The sequence below is a fragment of the Lissotriton helveticus genome, chromosome 5_1, assembly GCF_964261635.1.
Source record: "Lissotriton helveticus chromosome 5_1, aLisHel1.1, whole genome shotgun sequence".
Taxonomy (NCBI): Eukaryota; Metazoa; Chordata; class Amphibia; order Caudata; family Salamandridae; genus Lissotriton; species Lissotriton helveticus.
In genome coordinates, this window is record NC_136065.1 from 1789853186 (window position 1) to 1789874472 (window position 21287).

General features: G+C 45.6%; 1 protein-coding gene across 2 annotated transcripts in view; it reads right to left on the reverse strand.

The window, feature by feature from the left end:
• Positions 1-21287, reverse strand: part of TLK2 (tousled like kinase 2) — a 1564653-nt gene that overhangs the window by 1364157 nt on the left and 179209 nt on the right. For both annotated transcript variants that reach the window (XM_078645098.1, XM_078645097.1), the window contains exon 2: positions 196-281. In XM_078645098.1, coding sequence (XP_078501224.1) covers positions 196-276 — 81 coding nt within the window. In that variant the 5' untranslated portion in view covers positions 277-281. The remainder of the gene's footprint in view (positions 1-195; positions 282-21287) is intronic.

The window sequence follows — 21287 nt, forward strand, 5'->3', positions numbered from 1 at the left end:
TCCCAGAGGGCCGCATCCATTCTAGATGTTGAGGATAACTACATAAGAAAACTTGACATACAATGCATCTACACTAAAACTATTTAAATAATGGTAAATCTTAAATTCTGGCATAACTCTGTAAAGATAAATGCCTCCACAAATCATGTACAAAATTAGGTTGGGGAAATATAAGCCTGAGCTTTTTGTTCTTACCTTAGACACACCAACTCCAGTGAATCTGGCTTCTAATAGTTCTTGCCGTCTTGGGTCCAGGCTATGCAGCTCTTCCATCATTTCCCCTGTAGAGAAGGTGAGAGACATTATTAACAAAAGTAGAAAAAAACTATCAATCCAAACATGACCTTACAATATAAAACACAAAAATTTGTATCAAAATAAGCTAATATACCCAAAAACATTTTAGAGGAATCCATAATCGAAAAGTTCTTTTTTTTTAGGGGTTTAGTGTGCAAATCCATCTGATCCATACTAGAGAATTCACCTCTCCCACATCTATAACAATGCTTCAAACAACTCTTTTCTAGATGGTGGGAAGCTATTGTGCCAAATGATTCCAAAGCCCCCTCAGGGTTTGTCCTCTCCCCTGTGCTCCCAATGTTCTACTAGCAGAAGCTTACATTTCTTTATCTGTTATAAAATATATTCCAATCACTCCTCCCCACACTCACGTAACACCTTCCTGGTCCATCCTGCCATCCTGCTCTCCTGCAGCCAGGTCCCATCCCCACCTCAGGTATTCCTGTCATCCTCACACAGGTGTTAGATTTTACAATCAAATGCTCCTGTCTGCCATTTTTTAAGAAGATTCAATGCAATATCTCAATTATTATTCTCTCCTTGCCAATTCCCCTCCATCTGGGTATTCTGGAACACCACCCCCGATCCCCCAATCATAGAAGGGTAAGCTATCCCTTTGCTGGTTTACAATTCCAGTACTATTACAGGACTTTTCCTGGCTTAGTTCTTACCCCACTCACCAGACACTCCAGCCCATCTACAATGCTTCAACCATTCTCAGGAGCTATGGGTTGCACCATCCCAATCTCTTCAGGTATTTGAAAAATCATCTTGTTAATCCCCTTTGTCACAAACACCCACCAACCACTTCTACCAAGGGTCCAATAACCTTCAAACAAGCATTAAGAGTTTAACGTATATTTCAATAAATTAATCTAGGGACAAAGGACTCAGTGAAGGAAAAACAAGCCCACTATATCTTTAAATAGTTTAGATAAGAAAGCATGCTTAAATTTAACAACTACTTAAGTAAATGATATTTTAGGCAAAGTAGGTGGTAAATATCCTGTAACTCAGAAACGAAAGCTAAAGTAATTTTAGCCTAAGCATATCAGCCTGGTATCTTTTCTGAATGTGGTCAGTTTCATGTTCGTATTTAATCCAGAAAGTACCCATAATTCTCTCTGATTACGTGTGCAGTAAACAACATCTTGTGCTTCATAAGACAACCATACACAACTATTGAGAAGAAAGGAAGATCATCACAGGCAGCTAAAGGAGGGCCTATGAGGTTGACCACCTATGGCGAGATATCAAGGTAGAGAACTATTTTCCTTTAGCAGGGATGAAGAATAAGTATTTCCGAGGTGACTTAGGGAGGGAATGCCTTTTCCTTATTACACAGATGTTACTAATTTAAAGCCACAGATACATTGGGGAATGGTTAACTTGATACATCCAGCAGGGTCTAGTCACCTGACATGTAGTAATTGACAACTTTGGGGCACAGATTCATTTTGTGAAAAAGGATAGGCTACTACCAAGTTAAAACAAGAATGTTATGCATCTTAAACAATATTCAGCCATATTAAAGCTAGTACTGCTTCTATATAAAGCACAAAGGCCTGTGACCACAATATGATCAACTGATATGACCGGTTTAACCAGACGACTGTAATTAAGCAAATAAGAGCCGCATTATAGGATGCCTGCTAAACGCTTGTTCAGTGCAGTAGACGCAGTATGCCTTTATACCACATATAATGAACGTTGTGCGCTTAAGCCCAAGTTGCTGATCTGCAACTGCTACAGTTTTACAATTAATAAATATAACATCAATAGCTTATTTAGATACTCTGATCTCCTCTCAATGCCACACTGGTCCCATTGCACTCATTTTTTCAGTGGCATTATCTTCCTTGCTTGTGAACATCCCGAATCATTCATTAGGCTGCTAGTCTTCGCATTGTGCCTTGCAACACTGTATGTCACTTTCAATTTAATTTATGTCTTCTTAAGACATTTGCTTGGTTCACGTTTACAAGGTCTGAGAGCTATGCCTTGAAGTCAGTGTGCAGACCTAGGACATCACCGAGAGGTGAGCAGTAACCTGAAATTCGGTCAAAATCGTCCATCAAGGTATCATGCATCATTTGGAAGTCAGGTGAATCGTTTATTTATTTATTTATTTTGAAAGTTTTATATAGCGCGAACAAGATCTTTGCAGATATCAGAGCGCTTTACAAGGCCGGGAGTACAACAAGAGAGTGAGTAGCAGGTCATTAGGTGTAGCGAAATTAAACATAGTAAGTGAGATGGGTACGTACGTGATGGAGCAAAGCAGAACAGGTACATCAATAATGCAGATATTACAACTACATGTGTGCATATATAGTCAGGTAAAACAATAATACGGGTGAGACACATAGTCGTAGAGTTCGAACAGAAAAAGTACAGATCGGTGTAGTCTTTACAGCTCCGCAATAATAGGTCAAGTGTATTTGGCCATAAGAATAGCTTTTACTTCTTTCTTAAAAAGTGTGATGGAGGAGATGAGCCTGGTTTCAGGAGGAAGTGAGTTCCAGATTCTGGGTGCCATTCCCGAGAAGGAGCGTTTATAAGTTTTTTCCTTCCGGAATCTTCGAGGTTTTAGCAGAAGATTGTTTTTGCCTCTAGTGATTCTAGAGCCGCCAGAGATTGACAGCTTCTGAGTGAGGTATCCGGGAGAGCTCAGGTGTACAGCCTTGTGTGTCATGCAGGCGATTTTCAGGTGTATTCTGGCTTCAAAAGGCAGCCAATTCAAGGATTTCAGGTCAGGGGAGATATGCGAGTGTTTTTTTGACCCAGTGATGAGTCTCGCTGCAGCGTTTAGAGAAGCTCTTAGGGGTGCAGTAGTGGTTAACGGGAGACCGCAGAGGGCGATGCTGCCGTATTCAATTCGCGGGATTACTAGTGCTTGTACTGCAGTTTGAAAGTCTTTGGCTGGTAGGAAGGGTTAAGTTTCCTCAGGGTATTGATTTGGAAGTTCGCACCTTTAGTAGCCTTGCTGATGTGATGCTGCATGTTAAGATTGGAGTCGAGAGTTATGCCTAGGGATTTTGCGGAGTCCACTATGGTGGGTTGGACATTGAGTGCAGTTAGCTGTTTAAGCCAGGTTTGAGTGGTAGAGATCTTCGCGGGAGGTGAGATCAGAAGGAATTCTGTTTTCAGAGCATTGAGTTTGAGGTGATTTTCAGCAAGCCAGGATTGGGTGCTTCTGATCGTTGTGTTCAGGAGTAAAATGTCATTAGGGGATTGTAATTTGAGATATAGTTGGGTGTCATCTGCGTACATGTGAAAAAGTACATTGGATGCTTGTAGCAAGGAGGTGAGCGGTTCCATAACTAGGTTGAACAAAGTTGGTGATAGGGAGGATCCTTGAGGGACGCCTAACGAAACAGGTATTGGCGTTGACATCAGGTTGTTACTCTTGAATTTCTGCGATCTGTTGTGTAAAAAGGAGGTGAACCACTTGAGCACAGTCCCAGATAGACCCATTCTTGTGTTCAAGAGATCGAGTAAGTTATCATGTTTGACAGTGTCAAATGCTGAAGAGAGATCAAGAAGGATGAGGAGGCAGGTATCATTTTGATCTAGGATTTGAAGGGCGTCGTCAATTATGTGGGTCATCGCACTTTCAGTACTGTGTCCTGCTCGGAAGCCTGATTGGTGAGGGTTGAGGAGATCAAACTGATCAACGTGTTTAGTCAGTTGTAGTTGTGCGCATTTTTCCAGTAGTTTGGCGAGAGTGGGAATATTGGTAATGGGACGGTAGTTGTTTAGGTCGGATGGGTCGGCAGTAGGTTTCTTTAGCAAAGGTGTGACTTGTCCAACTTTGAGGGAGTCAGGGATTGTTCCTTCTTGGAGTGAGCTGTTGATAATTTTAGTCCAGAGTGGAAGGAGCAATGGGGCGAAATCTTTGATAGCGTTAGCAGGGAGGGGATCCGTGAGGTGATTGGAAGGTTTCAAGGTGCTGAGCAGTTTGCCTATTTCTTCTTCGGAGTACGTTTCAAAGGATGACCATGTTGCATTGTTTTTAGGTTCGGTGGGTGTTATGCAGTTGTGTGTGGTGTAGAGGCTTGCGTCAGTGCGGAGATCGTTCTTTATGTTGTCAGTTTTTTGGGTAAAGAAAGCGGCGAAGTCTTCACAGGAGGGTGCTTCGCACAGGGTACTGAGAGGCTGGGGTTGTTCCTTGGCTTGCGTTCTGATTAGCTCAAACAGTTTTCTTGGACGTTTTTTTGCTGGGTCGAGCTGGAGGCTGAAGAAATTTGCTTTTGAGCGCTTTATTTTCCTGAAGTAGGCGTTTCTCTTTTTCTTCAGGGTTTTCATGTGCATTGCAGAGGGAGCTGATCTCCAGGTGCGCTCTGCCATTCGCATGGCTCGTCTATCTTCATTGAGACTCCCGTCGTACCATGGATTGGAGATTTTAGCGGAGACTCTTTTTAGCTGCATGGGAGCAGCCTCATTAATTATTGTGGTCATGGCGTTGAGATAGTGGTCAGTTAAGGATTGGACATCTGTAGCGCCCGCAGGAGGGAGCAGGAGGTCGCAGCTGTTCGGGGGTAGGGAGTGTGGGTTTAGTTTTTTCAGGTCTCTTTTCCAGACTTTAGGTCTGGAGGATTGAACCGTGTTGAGTTTGACTTTTTCATTGATGTGGAATGTGACAATATGATGGTCTGACCAGTCACAGGGTTGGATAGACTCAAGTTGAATAGCGTCCTCTTTGGCGATGATAAGGTCGAGGATAGAACCTTTCTCGTGGGTCGGGCTGTCGCATAATTGTGTGAGGTCCAGGGCGTTGAGGAAGCTTTTAAGGCTATTTACCACCGCATCATTGTGATCGTTCCAGTGGAGGTTGAAGTCACCAAGGTATATTTGGGTGAGCTGTCTTCCGGCGTTGGTTGAAATCATGTCCATGATTTGTTGGGCGAATGTGAGGTTGTCTCTGGGTGGGTGGTAAATGCTGTGAAGAGTTTGTTTTCCAATGGGAGAAGGGTCGGGGGGAGTGGGTCTGCTGGCTCCGGTGACAGAAAAATAAGCCTCCAGCAACAGGAATGGCACCTGCTCTGACATGTAAACCATTGTGGTTCCAGAGAAAGACAAGCAATGGCATAGCCAATAAGTCTTACTTTTTAATGGTTTTAGCCGACCTTCTGGCTTCATGAATTTTAGGAATGGTAATAGCCAAGGCATTACACTAAAAAAATACAGATAATATATTTAATTACAGAGGCTTTAATTCAGCCCTCTGCAACCACTTTCTCCCACTTACTACATCATAGGGCAATCGGTCAGTCCACTACAGTCTTTGGCTATCTCCTGTGTGACACACCTGTCTGCTCAAGTAGCACGTAAACACAAAATAGTTTCCTTTGCAACCAGGATTAGAATGGCAATATGTGTTTTTAAAGGCCAAAACATTATTTGCTTTTAGCCAACCTTTTTTTAGATATCGGCTAGACAGCGCATGCGCTGTCTTGAAGAGAGGTGTTGAGTTATATGTGGACTTACAGTCCGCCCATCTCCTACCATTGGTAAACTTCAGTGCCATCATGGCATGAAGGTATCATGCACTCTTATTGTGTTTGCCCTCTCATAGCGCATGGCCCAAGTACAGGTCTCCTTACACTACTCCCGGATTGCAGCTATTTTTTCTTTATTTTCAAGCACTCCACAGGCATACTTATATTTTTAGACCATCTCCCTTGTACGCATACACACACAACGCTAAAATGCATGCACATGTACATAAAAGTATGCATTTTTTTAAAAAGCTGGTAAAACAGGTAGAGCACTTGTTTATTTTTTTCTTCCACCATCCAATGGAATTGGAGCGTTGTTCCGTCCTCCATCTTGTTCCCTTGTTTTCAAGCACTCCATATGATTACTTGTGTTTACAGGCTGTCTACCTTGTACACATACACACATACCAGTAAAATGCATGCGTGTATACATAAACAACTGTATTTCTTGAAAAGTTGTTAAAACTCTAACAGCACTTGTTTATTTTATTTTTTTGCACGATCGGATGGTATTGGAGTGCTTGTTCTATCCTCCATCTTGCCATAGTGCTAACACCAGTCTATGGTATTGAAGCACTAAGGGCTACCCAGTTAAATAACACAATGACACATTCCTTGTCATACTATAGCAAAACAAAAAGATTATAGATAATGATGAACAATGTCAAACACTCACCCCCAGTCACACATCTGGGTTAAATCCATTGTTTTTTTCCTCACCTTGCCACACCAGTTTGGACCTAGCCATATGCAAATCAGTCTTGAACCTGCTCCCCATGGGAAAAGTTATAATAAATGGGTCAACCCACTAGTACTGGGACCTGGGTAATCAATGGTATATGAGAAGGGGTCCCAGTTGGAACAACATAAGATAAACAAATCAGCAAAATTAACCTCATAAACATAGACCTCCCCCCCACCCCCCCCCTTTCTTCTGGGCTTATCATGAAATGTTTTGAATTGTAATATTGCGAAAAGAAATGGTAATTTATTTACAAGAAAGGATGTATATTAAATAACATTCTTTGAAGTCTATGTTTATGAGGTTAATTTTGCTGATTTGTTTATCTTATGTTGTTCCAACTGGGACCCCTTCTCATATACCCCATGGGAAAAGAGCAGCCCGAACTGCCAGGCCAGGTCTGCTATTTACTGCAAGGATCAATTGACGACATACTGGGAGCTAATGCCGCAACGCTCTAGACCTGTAGACATATGGGAGCTTATAGTGGACTGGCTGAGAAGGGCGGGGTCTGATCTGTGCTGATGGAGCATGAACGAGTGGTGGAATACTGGTAGGAAATTTTAGCATGAAGGGAAAGTGTTAACAGTAACTGGACTAGGACAAGGATAGCGAATATAGGTTGGTGACACGGAGAATATCTAATGGACGGAATAAAATTGTATCTTGTTAGGATAGGAAACTAATTGCAGACTGAATACATGTGAAGATGTGGATGAATCGGGGGATAGACGACACTCAACAGGTACTACTATGATTGTGTGTGCTGTTTAGGACTATTCTCGCATAACTGTATAGGACTTGCTTGTCTAACCGTTAAATTTTGTTACATTTTGATATATGTGCTGCAGAGCAGTTTGAAGTGTTAGTACCCAGAATTCATGCTGATGTTGAATCATGAGAACAGAAAATACGTTGCTGCCTGCCTCCGGGTTGTTGGCATAAGAGCGGTGTTCATATGTGATTACAAATAAAGGTTTTGAAAAGAAAAAAAAAACTTCAGAGGCAGTCCAGGCACCTTATGCAGGCCCAGGTACAGAGGAAAGAGCAGAGCTGTAAAGGAGGGGCCGGGACCTCTGAGCAGGCACGGAGAGTAATTTCCAGGAGAGGCTGGTGGGGCCTTTTTTTTCAGTTCTGGCTGGCTGGGGGAGCAGATTTACAGCAGATCACAAAGTCCTCAGTGAAGCCCTTTTCTTCTTTCCCAGGTGGCGCCCGTCAGTCTGCGTGACACCAAAGTATCCTGATGTGACCGTTGTATTGATCACAGTGGGGGCAGGCAGGCAGCGTCCTCACCAAATGAGGTGTGAATCACGGGCTCATGGCAGAAGCAGGGCCATCGAAGATAGCCGTTTTCGCGCTATGCTAGACTGATGGCCCATACTTAAAGGGACAGGCATATTAACACTTGGATTTACATCACCACCATTATGTTAGGAATGTCAATGTAAAGTTGCACCCCATTGAACAGCAGTTCCCCCACTTACTGGAACACATTTGATCAACTTTGAAAGAATAAAAGGATGAGCTGGTCTGGCTCGGACAGCAACACGCCAGCTACAGTTTATTGGCTACAGGTGCATACAGCCACGGAGCAATCTTCCAATGTTGCTAGTGGAGCGTTTAGTGGCATTGCTGGCAGTGATATGCAATGGTAGATCCTCTGCCTTCTCCATCCCTCCCACTCCTTTTCATATCACTGAATGTGAATTTGCCTTATTCTGTCCGCATTTTTTTAAAATTCTACTTTTCATGTCTTGTCTGCGACCATAGAAGGGGAGGATCTGGCTCTGGGAACATGAAGAAAATAAAACGGTATCAATCCATGCCAGCCTGCCGCCCGAAAGAACAGAACCACCGTCTGGTTGTATCCAGTTACTCCCAGCCCAAAAAAGTAAAGTTCTAGCAAACGAGAGAGTCAAGCACATGACATCAGACAGAAGTGGAAGGGAGACCCGATTGAGCGGATTTGGAGTAAAATGACTTGCCGGCCCTCTGGCCATGCCCTGAATGCTCTTTACTCTATTTCAAGCAGTGCTTTCAATTGGGGCCAGCCAGAGCAGGGAGGAGGGGCAGCATACCTTCAGAAGCCCATTTAAACATGAATTCCAGAGTTGCTCCATTGTTTGCACAGGGTGTGGTTGTGTGACATGCTTGGAATTGACGAGAACGGTTAAGGCAATGAGGCAGGGTCGGACTGTGGCAGAAAATTGGACCGGCACCAAATAAAAGAGGCCCCTTTAGTGAAGGCGACATCAAGATCCATGGTGTATGGGTAAACTGCAGACAGGTGTCTTAGATGGTCTACTTTGGGGCAAAGTGTATTTTTAGATACAATACGTAGCAGACAACTCTGAAAACATGCCAACGCCTAATGGTGTCTATAGTCTGTTCATACATCAGAACTGTACCTGATTACAGTGTGCAGGCTGCTGACTACTTTATCTGAAGACAGTTGAATTCCACCCTTATTCACCAGCCTAGCATGTGTCTAACTGCTGACTGTCATACCCAGACATGTTGCATCTCAGATCATTGGCGCTCCTCCTGTACCTAATGATCGCTTCAAAGCATTGTATGTGTCTGAGAAAGAGATATGAGCGGGGGAAAGAGAGCAACTAAGGTTCTATCATGAACAATACGAGCCTGCAACACATTAGTTTTCTGCTGGCGCATGTACGTGATGTATGCATGCCCCTCATCACAAGCCCTTTCCCATGCTCAGCGCTGATGCGCAGATTACCTTTGTATCAGGTAACGGACATTTTAAAAATGGGTTCTCCCTAAGCCTATACTTAACATATTAGCAATACCTGTTTTCTGCCACATTCTTACTAAGGGAACATCTGCATTAACGGACAAAATTGCCGGGCCATAAATCACTGAAAATCTGCTGCAAGTGTGGCACTAGAGGAATAATAATAATAATAATAATAATATCCACATTTGTAAAGCGCACAATCACCCGTTAGGGTCTCTAGGCGCTGGGGGCCGTCGGGAAGATTAAGCAAGCTATTGCCCAGAGTCACATGGTGCTGGGCTAATCTGCCGCCGGGGATCGAACCGTGATCCCCAGATTCCGGAGTCAGTCGCCCTGGCCGCGGCGCCACACCTCTTCCTGTAAGAGGAATGTAAACTTATTTTCCCCACAGGCACCCTCTACTATATATTTTCGTAACATGCTGTCGTATTGTACCTTTCACCCATGTGTGTCCCTTAAAATGACACCGCCCATAAAAACCCGCTTGTAACAAGAAAAACACCCTTACATTCCCTCCTAGCAGGAATCACGCTTTGTCGCACGAAGGAAACCTCAAGTAAGTGATAGGAAGGATGTGCGAAAAGAAAGCTGCACCAGTGAGGGGCGGCGTCTGCCGTCATGACAGAAAGAATAGGAACAGACGCTTTGAACTTTAGCCCAACCCTCCAAGGCGGCAGAATCACCCACATACCGTACACATATGCACAGCTAATCGCTTAAAAACGCTGCATGCCCAGTGCGCGCCCCTTGCCAATTGGTGAACATACCCAGCTGATCGCAACACCTAAGATGCCACGAAACCCTTTCATATGGCGGGCTGCGAGTTCCGGTGGGTGCGAGAGCAGTGGTAGAAAAGAAACTTGGTGAAATCCCATCGCAAACAACTGTCACCTTTCCTTTGAAAGCGCTGCCACCTCTGCGAGGGCGAAAGCGCTGAACTGTTCCCACAGGAGAAAAGTGCTACAATGCAAACAAACATTGCACAGCAGATTAAATAGCTGCCCGCTCCCTGCTTCTCCTGTCCCAGGAGGACGGCGTGCATGTCCAGCTGAGCGGAATGGCTATCATGCAACAATTATTACTATTCACTCCACACCAAATGAATAAAAAGACAAAACATATACATATATATATATATATATACAAAACAGGCTAGACCTGGAATGAGAGATCTGGAGTGTGTGTGACTTGTATCATTAAAACACTGAACGTATGTTCCTTTAGGAAACAAAAATGTACCGTAATAGGGAACAATATGCGGTGGACCCGGCCCAAACGACGGTCTGCGTGGGTCGCTGGAGCCCAGAAAACACAACTGTACCCCTGAGCTCTGCTGCTGAGCCCTGAATCCTGCCCAAGGGCTGGTAATCATTGCGGGCTGCCGCTGTTCACCCAGAACAGCTGGTCAATCTCTCAAAGCGCCCCCCAAACCAAGTGCGCGTTTTTACCGATAAACCCAGCCACTCGCAGATGATCGTACACCCAGCAATAACAACAATTGTGCGTTCACCCCCAATCGGGGGCCCGCTGTAAGCCACTGCACATGTTCACCTACGTTTATACCACAGATAAGCAACCCAGGAGGCACGCCACAGCTGATCCCCACTCCGATCCTGCTCCACCCACCATCACTGGTCGTGCACACCGCTTGCGAGCGCCGATCACCAATCTCGTGCCGGTCCAGCTACTTGCTCCTCCGCTGTGCCGAAGTCCCTCAGCAGAAGAGTTGACCGTTTCCCAACAGTTGAAGGTTGCCAGCTTCCGGCTCCAGAAGGAATAACCAGGAACGCGCAACAACAGTGGACATGTAGCATTTAGTAACCGGGATTTAACCAAGATGGCGGCCGCAAAGCTCCGAAAATTTCGGATTCGGGGCGTGTTTTTGGCGTTCTGAGTGACGGATGGCGTCACAGGGCGAAAGAACGCCAAAAACACGCCCCCTAATCCGAAAGAGACGGGGCTTGAATGGAGTGATGCCCCTCTCCTCCAATGGCTGGCCTCCGTTTAGGAAGCCAGCCAATGGAGGAGAGAGGTGGGTTCAAGCCCCCATATTTCAAAACATTAAATCTCTCCCCGAGACTGCGCAACCGCAGCCTGCGGTCCTCGACCCAAAAAGGGGATAGATAGGTCCTGGAGAGCGTGCCAGGATAAGCTCCTGGACGCCCTCTGCCCCATTACAAAGATTTTAGATATGGCGGAGGAGGCAAAGGAATCTGGTTCCATTATTTCCCCGGAAACCTTATCTGGATGGGCACAGCGAATTATTAATTTCAAGGGCAATGCCAACTGTGCTCTTTCTACCAAGCGCCGCCGGTCCCTTTTAATAAAAATGTATACTAAATTTGGCGACCTGGCAGATTCAGAGGCAGGCGCTGTTGCCCAAGGGGGCCTGTTCGGGGAACCCTTCGTGAAGGAGCTGGGTAAATTTGTCAGCACCTTCACGTCGCTTGACAGCGCCCAGTCCACAATCAAAAAAGTGTTCCCCTGTGTTTTTCGTGGGGCCGGCCGAGGCAGGGGCCGCTCGCCAGGAAAATCGCCAAACCACCCAAAAAGGCTCCGGACAATACCAGGACCAATCCAGGTTCGGCAACTTTTATCCCACGCGGGGACGGCGAGGAAGAGGATTCCGAGGAGGAACGGCTGCCTCTAGCCCAGGTGAGACTTCTCCCTTCTTCCCTACCAGACATAGGGGGGCGTTTGGCAAAATGTTTCCATGTGTGGTCGATGCCTGGGTTCTGCAGACTGTGAGGGGTTTCCATATAGAGTTCCAAGGGGACCCGGTCCAAAGAGCGCCTCCCCGTCCTATTCAATTTTCCCCATAGGATGCCCTCCTGGTAGACGAGGAGGTGTCTTCCCTCCTCAGGAAAGGCGCTATCACCCCTACTTCTCCACATCCCGGGGGTTTCTTAAGCAATATCTTCCTGGTCGACAAGACCGACGGCGGGAAAAGACCGGTGATAAACCTCAGCGAATTCAACCAGTGGTTAGTTTACCGCCACTTCAAGATGTAGGGAATCCATCTTCTTAGGGACGTCCTCCGTCCTTTGAATTGGATGGTCCGGTTGGACCTCAAGGACGCTTATCTGGTAGTTCCAATTTTTCCGCCACACCGTCGGTTTCTCCAATTCATCTGGGGTCACAACACGTACGAGTTCAAGTCTCTCCCTTTCGGTCTCTCTTCGGCTCCTTGGTGCTTCACCATGGTTCTAAAACGAGTGGTGAGGTACCTAAGGTCCAGGGGAGTCAGAATGATTGTGTACCTGGACAATATGCTGCTCATGGCGTCTTGCCCTCATCTCCTGACGCAACATCTCCAGATGGCGGTCTACCGCCTTCATCGTCTGGGTTTGGTTATAAACGAGAAGTCTCTTTTGCAGCCTTCTCAGACCGTAATATTCTTGGGGTTCGTCAGAGTCCACGTCGGCCACTCTCAGTCTTCCGGGCAGGAAAGTCTCCAAGATCCGGCACGAGTTGATTAGAGTGCTCGCCCGACCTCAGATTTCTCTCTGCCAGTTGGCGCGAGTAATGGGCCTCCTGTCGGCCTCGATCCAGGCCATTTTCCCGGGCCCCTCCATTACAGGGCCCTACAACGAATCAAAGGTTATTTTTTGCGCAAAGGGTATCCCTATTTACTATTTACACAGAGTTGCCCTGTCTGCCAAGGCAAGATCCGAGGTTCAGTGGTGGTTGGACCACATGAACGCATGTAACGGAAGAGCGATTTTCGGTTCCGCTCCAGACTTGGTTATAGAGTCAGATGCCAGCAGGCTCGGTTGGGGTTCCAGGTGCGGAGACTTCTCTACAGTAGTTACACATAAATTGTCTAGAGCTTCTGCCGGGATCCTTTGCAGTACGTTGCTGGACGAAGGATTCAGTGACCTCCTCTGTGCTTCTGAAGATGGACAACGTGTCGGCGGTCCGTTACTTGAATCATCTGGGGGGCTAGTTTTTGGCAGTACTGCCTCGACAATCAGGTCTCAGTCATGGCGGAGTATCTCCCGGGCTAGGACAATTTGGAAGCAGATTTCCAATCATGGAACTTCCGGAATGTCAGTCTTTGGCGCTTGGATCAGTCGGTGTTCGAACAGCTCAACGCTCTTTGGGGCCCCTTCGCGGTGGACCTCTTTGCGTCCAGGTTGGACCACCAGATTCCGCGGTTCTTCAGCTGGAGGCCGGATCCGCTGGCAGCAGCCACGGATGCATTTCTCCAAGATTGGAGTGCGGAGTTGGGCTATGCATTCTCGCCGTTCGCAATAATCACAAGGGCGACGGCGCAGGTTCGCAGGCAAGCGGCGGACATGGTTTTGATGACTCCGCTGTGGAAGTCTCAAGTGTGGTTTCCAGTTCTTCTGGAACGTTCTTGGGATTTTCCAATCCTACTCCCCCAGTTTCCGACCCTCCTGCTGAGTCCGGACGTGTCTCCTCATCCTCTAGTGTCCACGAGCTCGTTGAGGGTCACAGCTTGGCGGATTTCCAGAGTAGATGGGACGCCCCTGGCCTTTCGAGAGAAGAGGAGACGTTTATCTCTAAAGCATGGGTGAACAGCACCGTCAAAAGGTACAGGTCTGCGTGGGGCAGATTGACCCGTTGGTGTCTGCGAAGGGGTTTCGATCCCTTGGTCGCAGAGGTGGTCCATGTAGTCAATTTCTTGGCTCACCTGGCGTCTGAATGTTTGGCCTATCGGTCCATTAATACCTTCAGGTCGGCCGTTTCTTCTGGCCACGTTCCGGTGGACGGAGCTCCGGTGGGTGAGCAGCCGCTGGTTTGTAGACTGTTACGGGGTATTCGCCTGTCCCTGCCTCTGGAGCCTAGATATTCTGCGCTCTGGGATGTTAACCAGGTCCTTAATCTGTTTTTATCTTGGCAGCCAAATAGGTTCCTCTCCAGAAAGGAACTGTCAGCAAAGTTGGCCATGTTGCTTTGCATGATCTCTTGCAGGCGAGTATCTGATGTCCGTGCCTTGGACATTTCCAATAGGGTTTTTACCCCGGATGGGGTCACTTTCACTTTGCTTAGACGGACTAAATGTCATTCCAGGTTGATTTCCTACCCACAGTCTCCTGACTCTCCGAAGCTTTGTGTTGTTCGCTGCCTTAAGGCATATGAAGAGATGACAGAAGAGTTTCGTCCTCCGGGAGAGAGACAACTTCTCATTTCGCTTCGGAAACAGTTTAAAGTGGTTTCCTCACCCACCATTGCCAGATGGGTTCGCAGGGTTCGTTTGGTGCGCACTCAGCAAGGGGAGCGAAGGCTTTCAGCCTGGGGGCGCGTTTAGAGGATATCCTCAACGCGGCAGATTGGTCATCAGACTCCACTTTTAAAAGGTTTTACTTCAAACAGATTATCAACATGGCTCATTTGGTTGTGGGCAAGCTTTAAACAAGCATAATCCTCGCCTCCAGTCCTGACATAGAATGAAAAATTTCCTAGCTAACGTAACGGAAAGTTTCAATTCTATTAAGGACTCGGAGGCGAGGATTATCCCGCCCAGAGCTCCTAGAGGAGACCCCTCCCCGTACTACAGTAAGTAATAGCTTTATCAGTCGAAATGAATATGTCAGTTTAAAATGCTGGATATGTTTTGTATATGAACTATTGTGGTTGGTTCCTACAATGATATGTTCCTCTTGTCCTCAGGCTCGGATTCACACAAACAAGATTCCTGAAGAGCTGAAGGATGTTGGCCACCCACTCAGAAAGAGGAAGAGAGGATACTGTTGAGGGACTATGTTGGGCTGTTTGGCCCTGATTGAACATTGGTATCATGTGACTCGATTGGTTGTTACCATGTGTTTTTGTTGGACTACCCTTTCCCTTATGTTCATGGGAAATGTAGTCTTTTGTTATACACTTCGCTGCTATGGAATAAAGTGAAGAAAGAAGGCATAATCCTCGCCACCGAGTCCTTCATAGAATTGAAACATTCCGTTGCGTTAGCTAGGAAATTTTTCATTCCACTAGCAAAGCCATTACATCTTGCCTCTAAAAGTCTAAAATATATTGATTTGCCAATACTTTTTCCTGTCATTTGTGCACATGTGGCTAGAAACATTGGGATGGGTTTTCTATTAAAGAGAACCCACTACAGGGGGAGAGAATGTGGAGTAAGAAGCCACAGCTGCCGACTTTGGAGTTGAGGAACCATGTTCAAGTCTCGACATTAGACCAATATTCTGTGATTCTGGACAAATCACTTAATCTCCTCGAGGCTAACAAAAATATGAATGTGTCCTTGTGTAATGTAACTGGTACTCATGTAATGCGCTCCTTCGGGTCAAGTTTGTACTATATAAAAATGCAAAAAAAATGTTTAAACAAGCATTTGCAATGCAACAGGTCTCGCATTTGTGAGAGCTAGAGCTACTTTTTTTACCCACATAGTATGTTATATAATAGGAAACAATGTATATGGAAGCAGTATAACGGGAATGGGGCATCACTGTGGATTCTCATACCTGTTTTAAATATAAGCTTAAGAGATTCCAAGCATAGGGTTTCTGTCACCCAACTTTGGGCTGCTTTCTTTAAGGACAGTTCTGTCATTCGTATAAGTGCTCCATAAGCAGAGTTTTTGGTAAACTGTTTTTGCTACTGTGAGCAAATAGCTGTTGTAGTCATTCAGTGTCATCTTCCAGAAATGAATGAGATGATATCCAGGGTGATGTGGTAGTGTTTTTATTTCTCGTGGCACCCAGTGCGATGCATGCTGTGAGATGGGCAAACGTACACATGGGATAGGCACAAGCATATTGCAACAGCGTTGGTTCGTTCATTACACTTCAGTTGGTGCCTTTAAATGCAAACAAAGCACGCAGATATGCAAACATTGTAACGTAATATTTTAAAACTCATTGTTGCACTTGCATATTTATAAAGATAATTTCTTTAACCCCTTCGCTGTTAGGCCTCCCCGTCACCCCCTCCCTCCCCCTCTAAGACTTTTATTGGCTACTTGGGGTAGTTTGCGCTTGGGCCCCTGTAACGTTTTGACCACATAAGCTATCCCCGCCAAATTTGCGTCCTTTTCTTCCAACATTATTGGGATTTTAAAGGTACCCAAAATGTGTTGATTCCCCTGGAGGCTACCCAGAAACTAGCCACAATACAGCACATTTTTGGGGGGGGGGGGAAAGTGCTGCAGATGAGTGTTTTTTTCCTTGCAAATAGTATCAACAAACGAATTGTGGTGCTGAAATCACTATCTTCCAAGCTTTCAGGGACTGACCGACTTTTGTCAGAAAACCAACACTGTTCACACATTTTTGCCATTTTACTGTGTGGGAAATAGCCTATTTTTGCTATTTTTGTGCTTTCAGCCTCCTTCCTGTTAATGGTAAAAATGGGTATGAAAGCAATAATGGATACTGTAAAGCTATACATTTCTGAAACGTAGACAAAATTCAGAATTCAGCAAGGGTCCTTTGTGTAGATCCTTCAGGATTTTCTCATAGAACCTAACAGTAGAAAATAGGCAACAATGAAAATGAGTTGAAAAAAACAGCCATTTGTGCAAACGTTTTCACCTGTAACTTTTTCTAAGTATTATAGATTTTTTTTAAAGCAATACACGGTTACATCCGCTGGGCCCTTCTGGTTGTGGGGATATATAGGACTTGTAGGTTCACCAAGAACCCGAGGAGCCAGAGCCAATAACTGAGCAGTATCTTGCAATTGTATTTTTTATTGTGTACCGGGTATATAGCAATTCATTTGCGAACTATAAATAGTGAAAAATGAGTATGAAAGACACCTATGTATTTCTGAAATGGGAACAAAATATAGAGTTTAGAAGCTATTTAAATATCTCCGAAATTGTGGGTACCCATACTAGCATGTGAATTATAGGACATTTTTCAAAGTTACTTCTTTTTAGGTCGAGCCTAGCGCAGCCCACATGCGCTGCTCTGCGAGACTTTATGTAAGGGCTTCAGAAAGCTCACCACGCGCTTGTGCTTTTGTTTTTGTCACAGGCTATTGGGCTTTGCGTGCATCTTTCTAAGAAAGACAGCTCGCAATTGGGCAAAGGCAGTGCATGTCCCGCTTTTGCTCCGCCCAAGGCCTATTGCTTGCGGTTACCCACACAGCTACATCTGTTTTCAATTATCGTGCACAGATGCGTGTGTGATAATACAAAACAGATGGCTCGCTGTGGCGCGGGCACCACTCACGTGTTTGTTATTGAATGGGGTTGTGTTTATTCTCAGACTCTCCTCTCGCTCGTGTGCGGTGTGCTTGGTTCCGTCAGGGATAGGGGCAGCGTGGGTCGCTGCGGACAGTGAGCGGATTACACCTCCTACTCTCTGCAGCGGGGGTGTGCTTCTCCCTGCCTCATGTGGCTATTTTTATTCTCAGACTCTCCTCTCGCTTGTGTGCAGTGTGCTTGGCATCTTCAGGGATAGTGGCAGCCTGGGTCGCTGCTGGCAGTGAGCAGGTTACTCCTCCTCCTCTCTGCAGCGGGGGTGTGCTTCTCCCTGCCTCTCTACCCTTCTCCTGTTCGCAGACCCTCCACAGCAGGAAGATGGCGATGAACAGTGCGAGCGCCGCCGGGGAAAGTGCGCTCTCCCCTGAGGCGGAGGGACCAGCAGAGAAGGTAAGCGGCCGGGCTCGGCATGGCGGAGATCTGGTGAATGCAGGTCCTCATGCACAGCATGGCTTGGGCCCCTGAACAAACCCTCTGTGGTCCCCCCGGGGATCCAGGCTAAAAAGAAGAGGTGCCCGTAGACCCATATCTGGGAATGGCTCCCAGCTGGGCAGTTGCTGGAGCTGGAGCCCCGGCAGTGGTGCCTCCTCTCTGCCGGGGGTGCAAGGAGACCCCGGGCAGTCTTTGTTCTGGTGCTCGGCTTAATAATAGTGCATTTGTTGTGCACGGCTCCCAATCCGTGCAGATCACTGTGCGGTGGCAGCAGCAGCGACGGGACTCGTTCAGTGTACCACAGTGCATATGGCAGCCTTTTAGCCAGTACCTATCTAGCAAGCAACAGTGCATATCAGTGTACCAGGGCTGTTGCTTTGCATGTGAGCCTGAAAGTTTTAACTGGAGATGAGGTTCGTAAAGTGACCCTTTGGTGCACCAGCAGGCTGCAGCTTTTAAGTTTTTAAGTCGAGTCCTTCGATCTGTCCTCCTTCGAGCGTGCGCCTTGGACAACTTATGTACGATTAAACCACAAGAATTGTGCACAAATTGCTAAAAGACACAAGTAAGCAAGTGGGTTGGTAACCCCGACGGTATATGTGCGGGTGCACAGTGAAATATCACATTTCTATGTGCGATGGCGCGCCAGTGAGTCATATACGGCTCATTCTTTAATCCAATAAGTGTCATATTTCGCTTCCTGCTGGTGATTATATTGTGCAAGTATCATGTTTTTATATAGATTCACATGCTACTCTGAGGTTAGTCTCTATGTTAGTGGCTCTTTTTATAGCACCACATTCCACGAGCTCACTTCAGTGCGCTGCAGACTGCATGCTTACAGTGCAAGGTTACAGCCTTCGGGCTCTTGCCATCATATGAACCACGAGATTAAGCAAGGTACTATGGAGTGAACTCAAATGTTCTTTGTATTAACTGTGGTGGGAAGGTCCCTCGCACAGGGTCTCTTTTTTTAAAGTATATATAATATGACATACAAATTAATTCATGTTCAGAATCTATTCATTGACATTTTAATTTCATTTTGTCGCATTAAATGTCACACATGTACATGAATCTGCATGACCTCACATACCTTAGATTATGTAATCTGTTTGGTCTCGCCTTTGGGACCTTATAAGTGTTTAGCCATGCAACACTTGATGTTGTTGCACCAAGGATATTGTGCTGGATAACTAAACACTTATAAGGTCCCAAAGGCGAGACTTATTGGCTATGCCAATGCTTGTTTACACATTGTCTTACATCTAGAAGGCAGAAATGCATTGGTAGTCAATAGGTAATAACAGTTGCTTTACAATTCTGTGTTGCCCTCAGTCTCCCGATTAAAATGGTACCTCACTTGTGTGGGTTGGTCTAGTGCCCATGACAGGAAACGGCCCAAAACGCAACGTGGACACACCACATTTTTACAGTGAAAACTAACCCTTTTTTTTTGCAAAGTGCCTAGCTGTAGATTTTGAACCCTCGCTCTGCCAGCACCTAGGGAAACCTAGCAAACCTATACATTTTTCAAAAACTAGACACCCAGGGGAATCCAGGATGGGGTGACTTGTCCAGCTCTCTCCAGGTTCTGTTACCAAGAATCCCTTGCAAAACTCAAACTTTGTCAAAAACAACACATTTTTCTCACACTTCTGTGATGGAAGTACTGAAATCTGGGTGGATTCACAAAATTCCACCCACCCAGCATTCTCCAAAGTCTCCCGATAAAAATAATACCTCGCTCGTGTGAGTGGGCCAAGTACCCGCGACAGGCATGGACCCAAAATGTATTGAGGAGACATCAAAATTACCCATCACAAAAAGTCCTGGTTTTGCAAGGGGGGTCCCTGGGTTTAGGCCCCGGGCTCGGCAGACATCTAGGTAAACCTACCAAACCCACACATTTCTAAAAACTAGACACTCAGGGGAGTCCAATAGGTATGGCTTGTGTGGACCCACCAATGTTTTCCTACCCAGAATCCCCTGCAAACCACAAATTTAGCTGAAATAAAATCACTCCTTTATCAAATTTCTGTGTGGAAAAGTTATGGGATCACCTGGCTGACACAAATTTCCTACAACCCAGCATTCCCCCAGGTCTCCCGATAAAAAAAGATACCTCACTCGCGTTGGTGGGCCAAGTACCAAAACGTATTGAGGACACATCAAAATTATCCATCACAAAGCAACCTGGTTTTGCAAGGGGGGAGGGGGGTGTCCCCTGGCTCGGAGGTCATCTTGGGAAACCTACCAAACACACACATTTCTGAAAACTAACTAGACACCCCTAACATTTTCCTACCCAGAATCCTCTGCAAACCACAAATTTGGCTGGAAAAAAAACACATTTTCCACAAATGTTTCAGTGGGATCACCGTGCAGGCACAAATATCCTACCACACAGCGTTCCCCTCACTCTTCCGAGTAAAATGATACCTCACTTGTGTGGGTCAGGCAAGGGCCTGTGACTGAGAAGATCCAAAAACATAGGGATTAGGGTATAGCTCAGCAAATTCTAAGTGCTCCATTTAAAAAAACATTTTTTTTTGCCAATTCTGTATTGAACATGCATGCGCCATGCGTGCGATCGTCATTACAAGGAAAACCAAAACCATGCTTTGGGAGGTTGGGGAAGCTCCTCCCCATCTCTCAAGGCAAAAATAAAATGGGAAATAAAATGGGAAATTCCTCTGCTATTTACAGCAGAGGGATTTCATGACAGTGTGCTCATGACAGCATGGTTCCATCATGAGCACACTTGCGCTGATGACGGAACCATTCCGTCATGAGCATGGAAGGGGTTAATATCATGCTGTGTTTCTTCCACATGCGGCTTAAGGAAGAAAATATTGGAAAATAGAGTATCAAAATAAAGGTAACAAACAGATAAAGACCACAAACCTCCTATTAAAGCAATAAATACAAAGAAAAAAAAGATCCATAAAGATTGTAAAATGTAAAACAATTATGTTCCAGTCTCAGAAGGAAGCTTCACATTAACAAGTCATAGAAAGTTTACATGCCAACAAAACATACACATGCACCTTGAAGCACCGATAAAGGTCTTTTCAGCTATGCAGATTACCACTTTCAGATAGAAGCTAGCACCTTTAAAAACACAACTACAAACTATTTAAACTTCTTCCACCATTTCAGACTCCTTATCTTACCTTTCTCACTTCCCTTGCAATAAACTGGTTAGATTATATTATATTTGTATATCTCTGACCCATGTGGCTATGGTTAGGATAGAGATATTTCCCAGAGTATGCTCTGATGTTAGAGATTCCACTCTTGGGATTTATTAGGCCTCATGGTGCCTTTAGTTTTGATAAAAAGCTGTTGGTA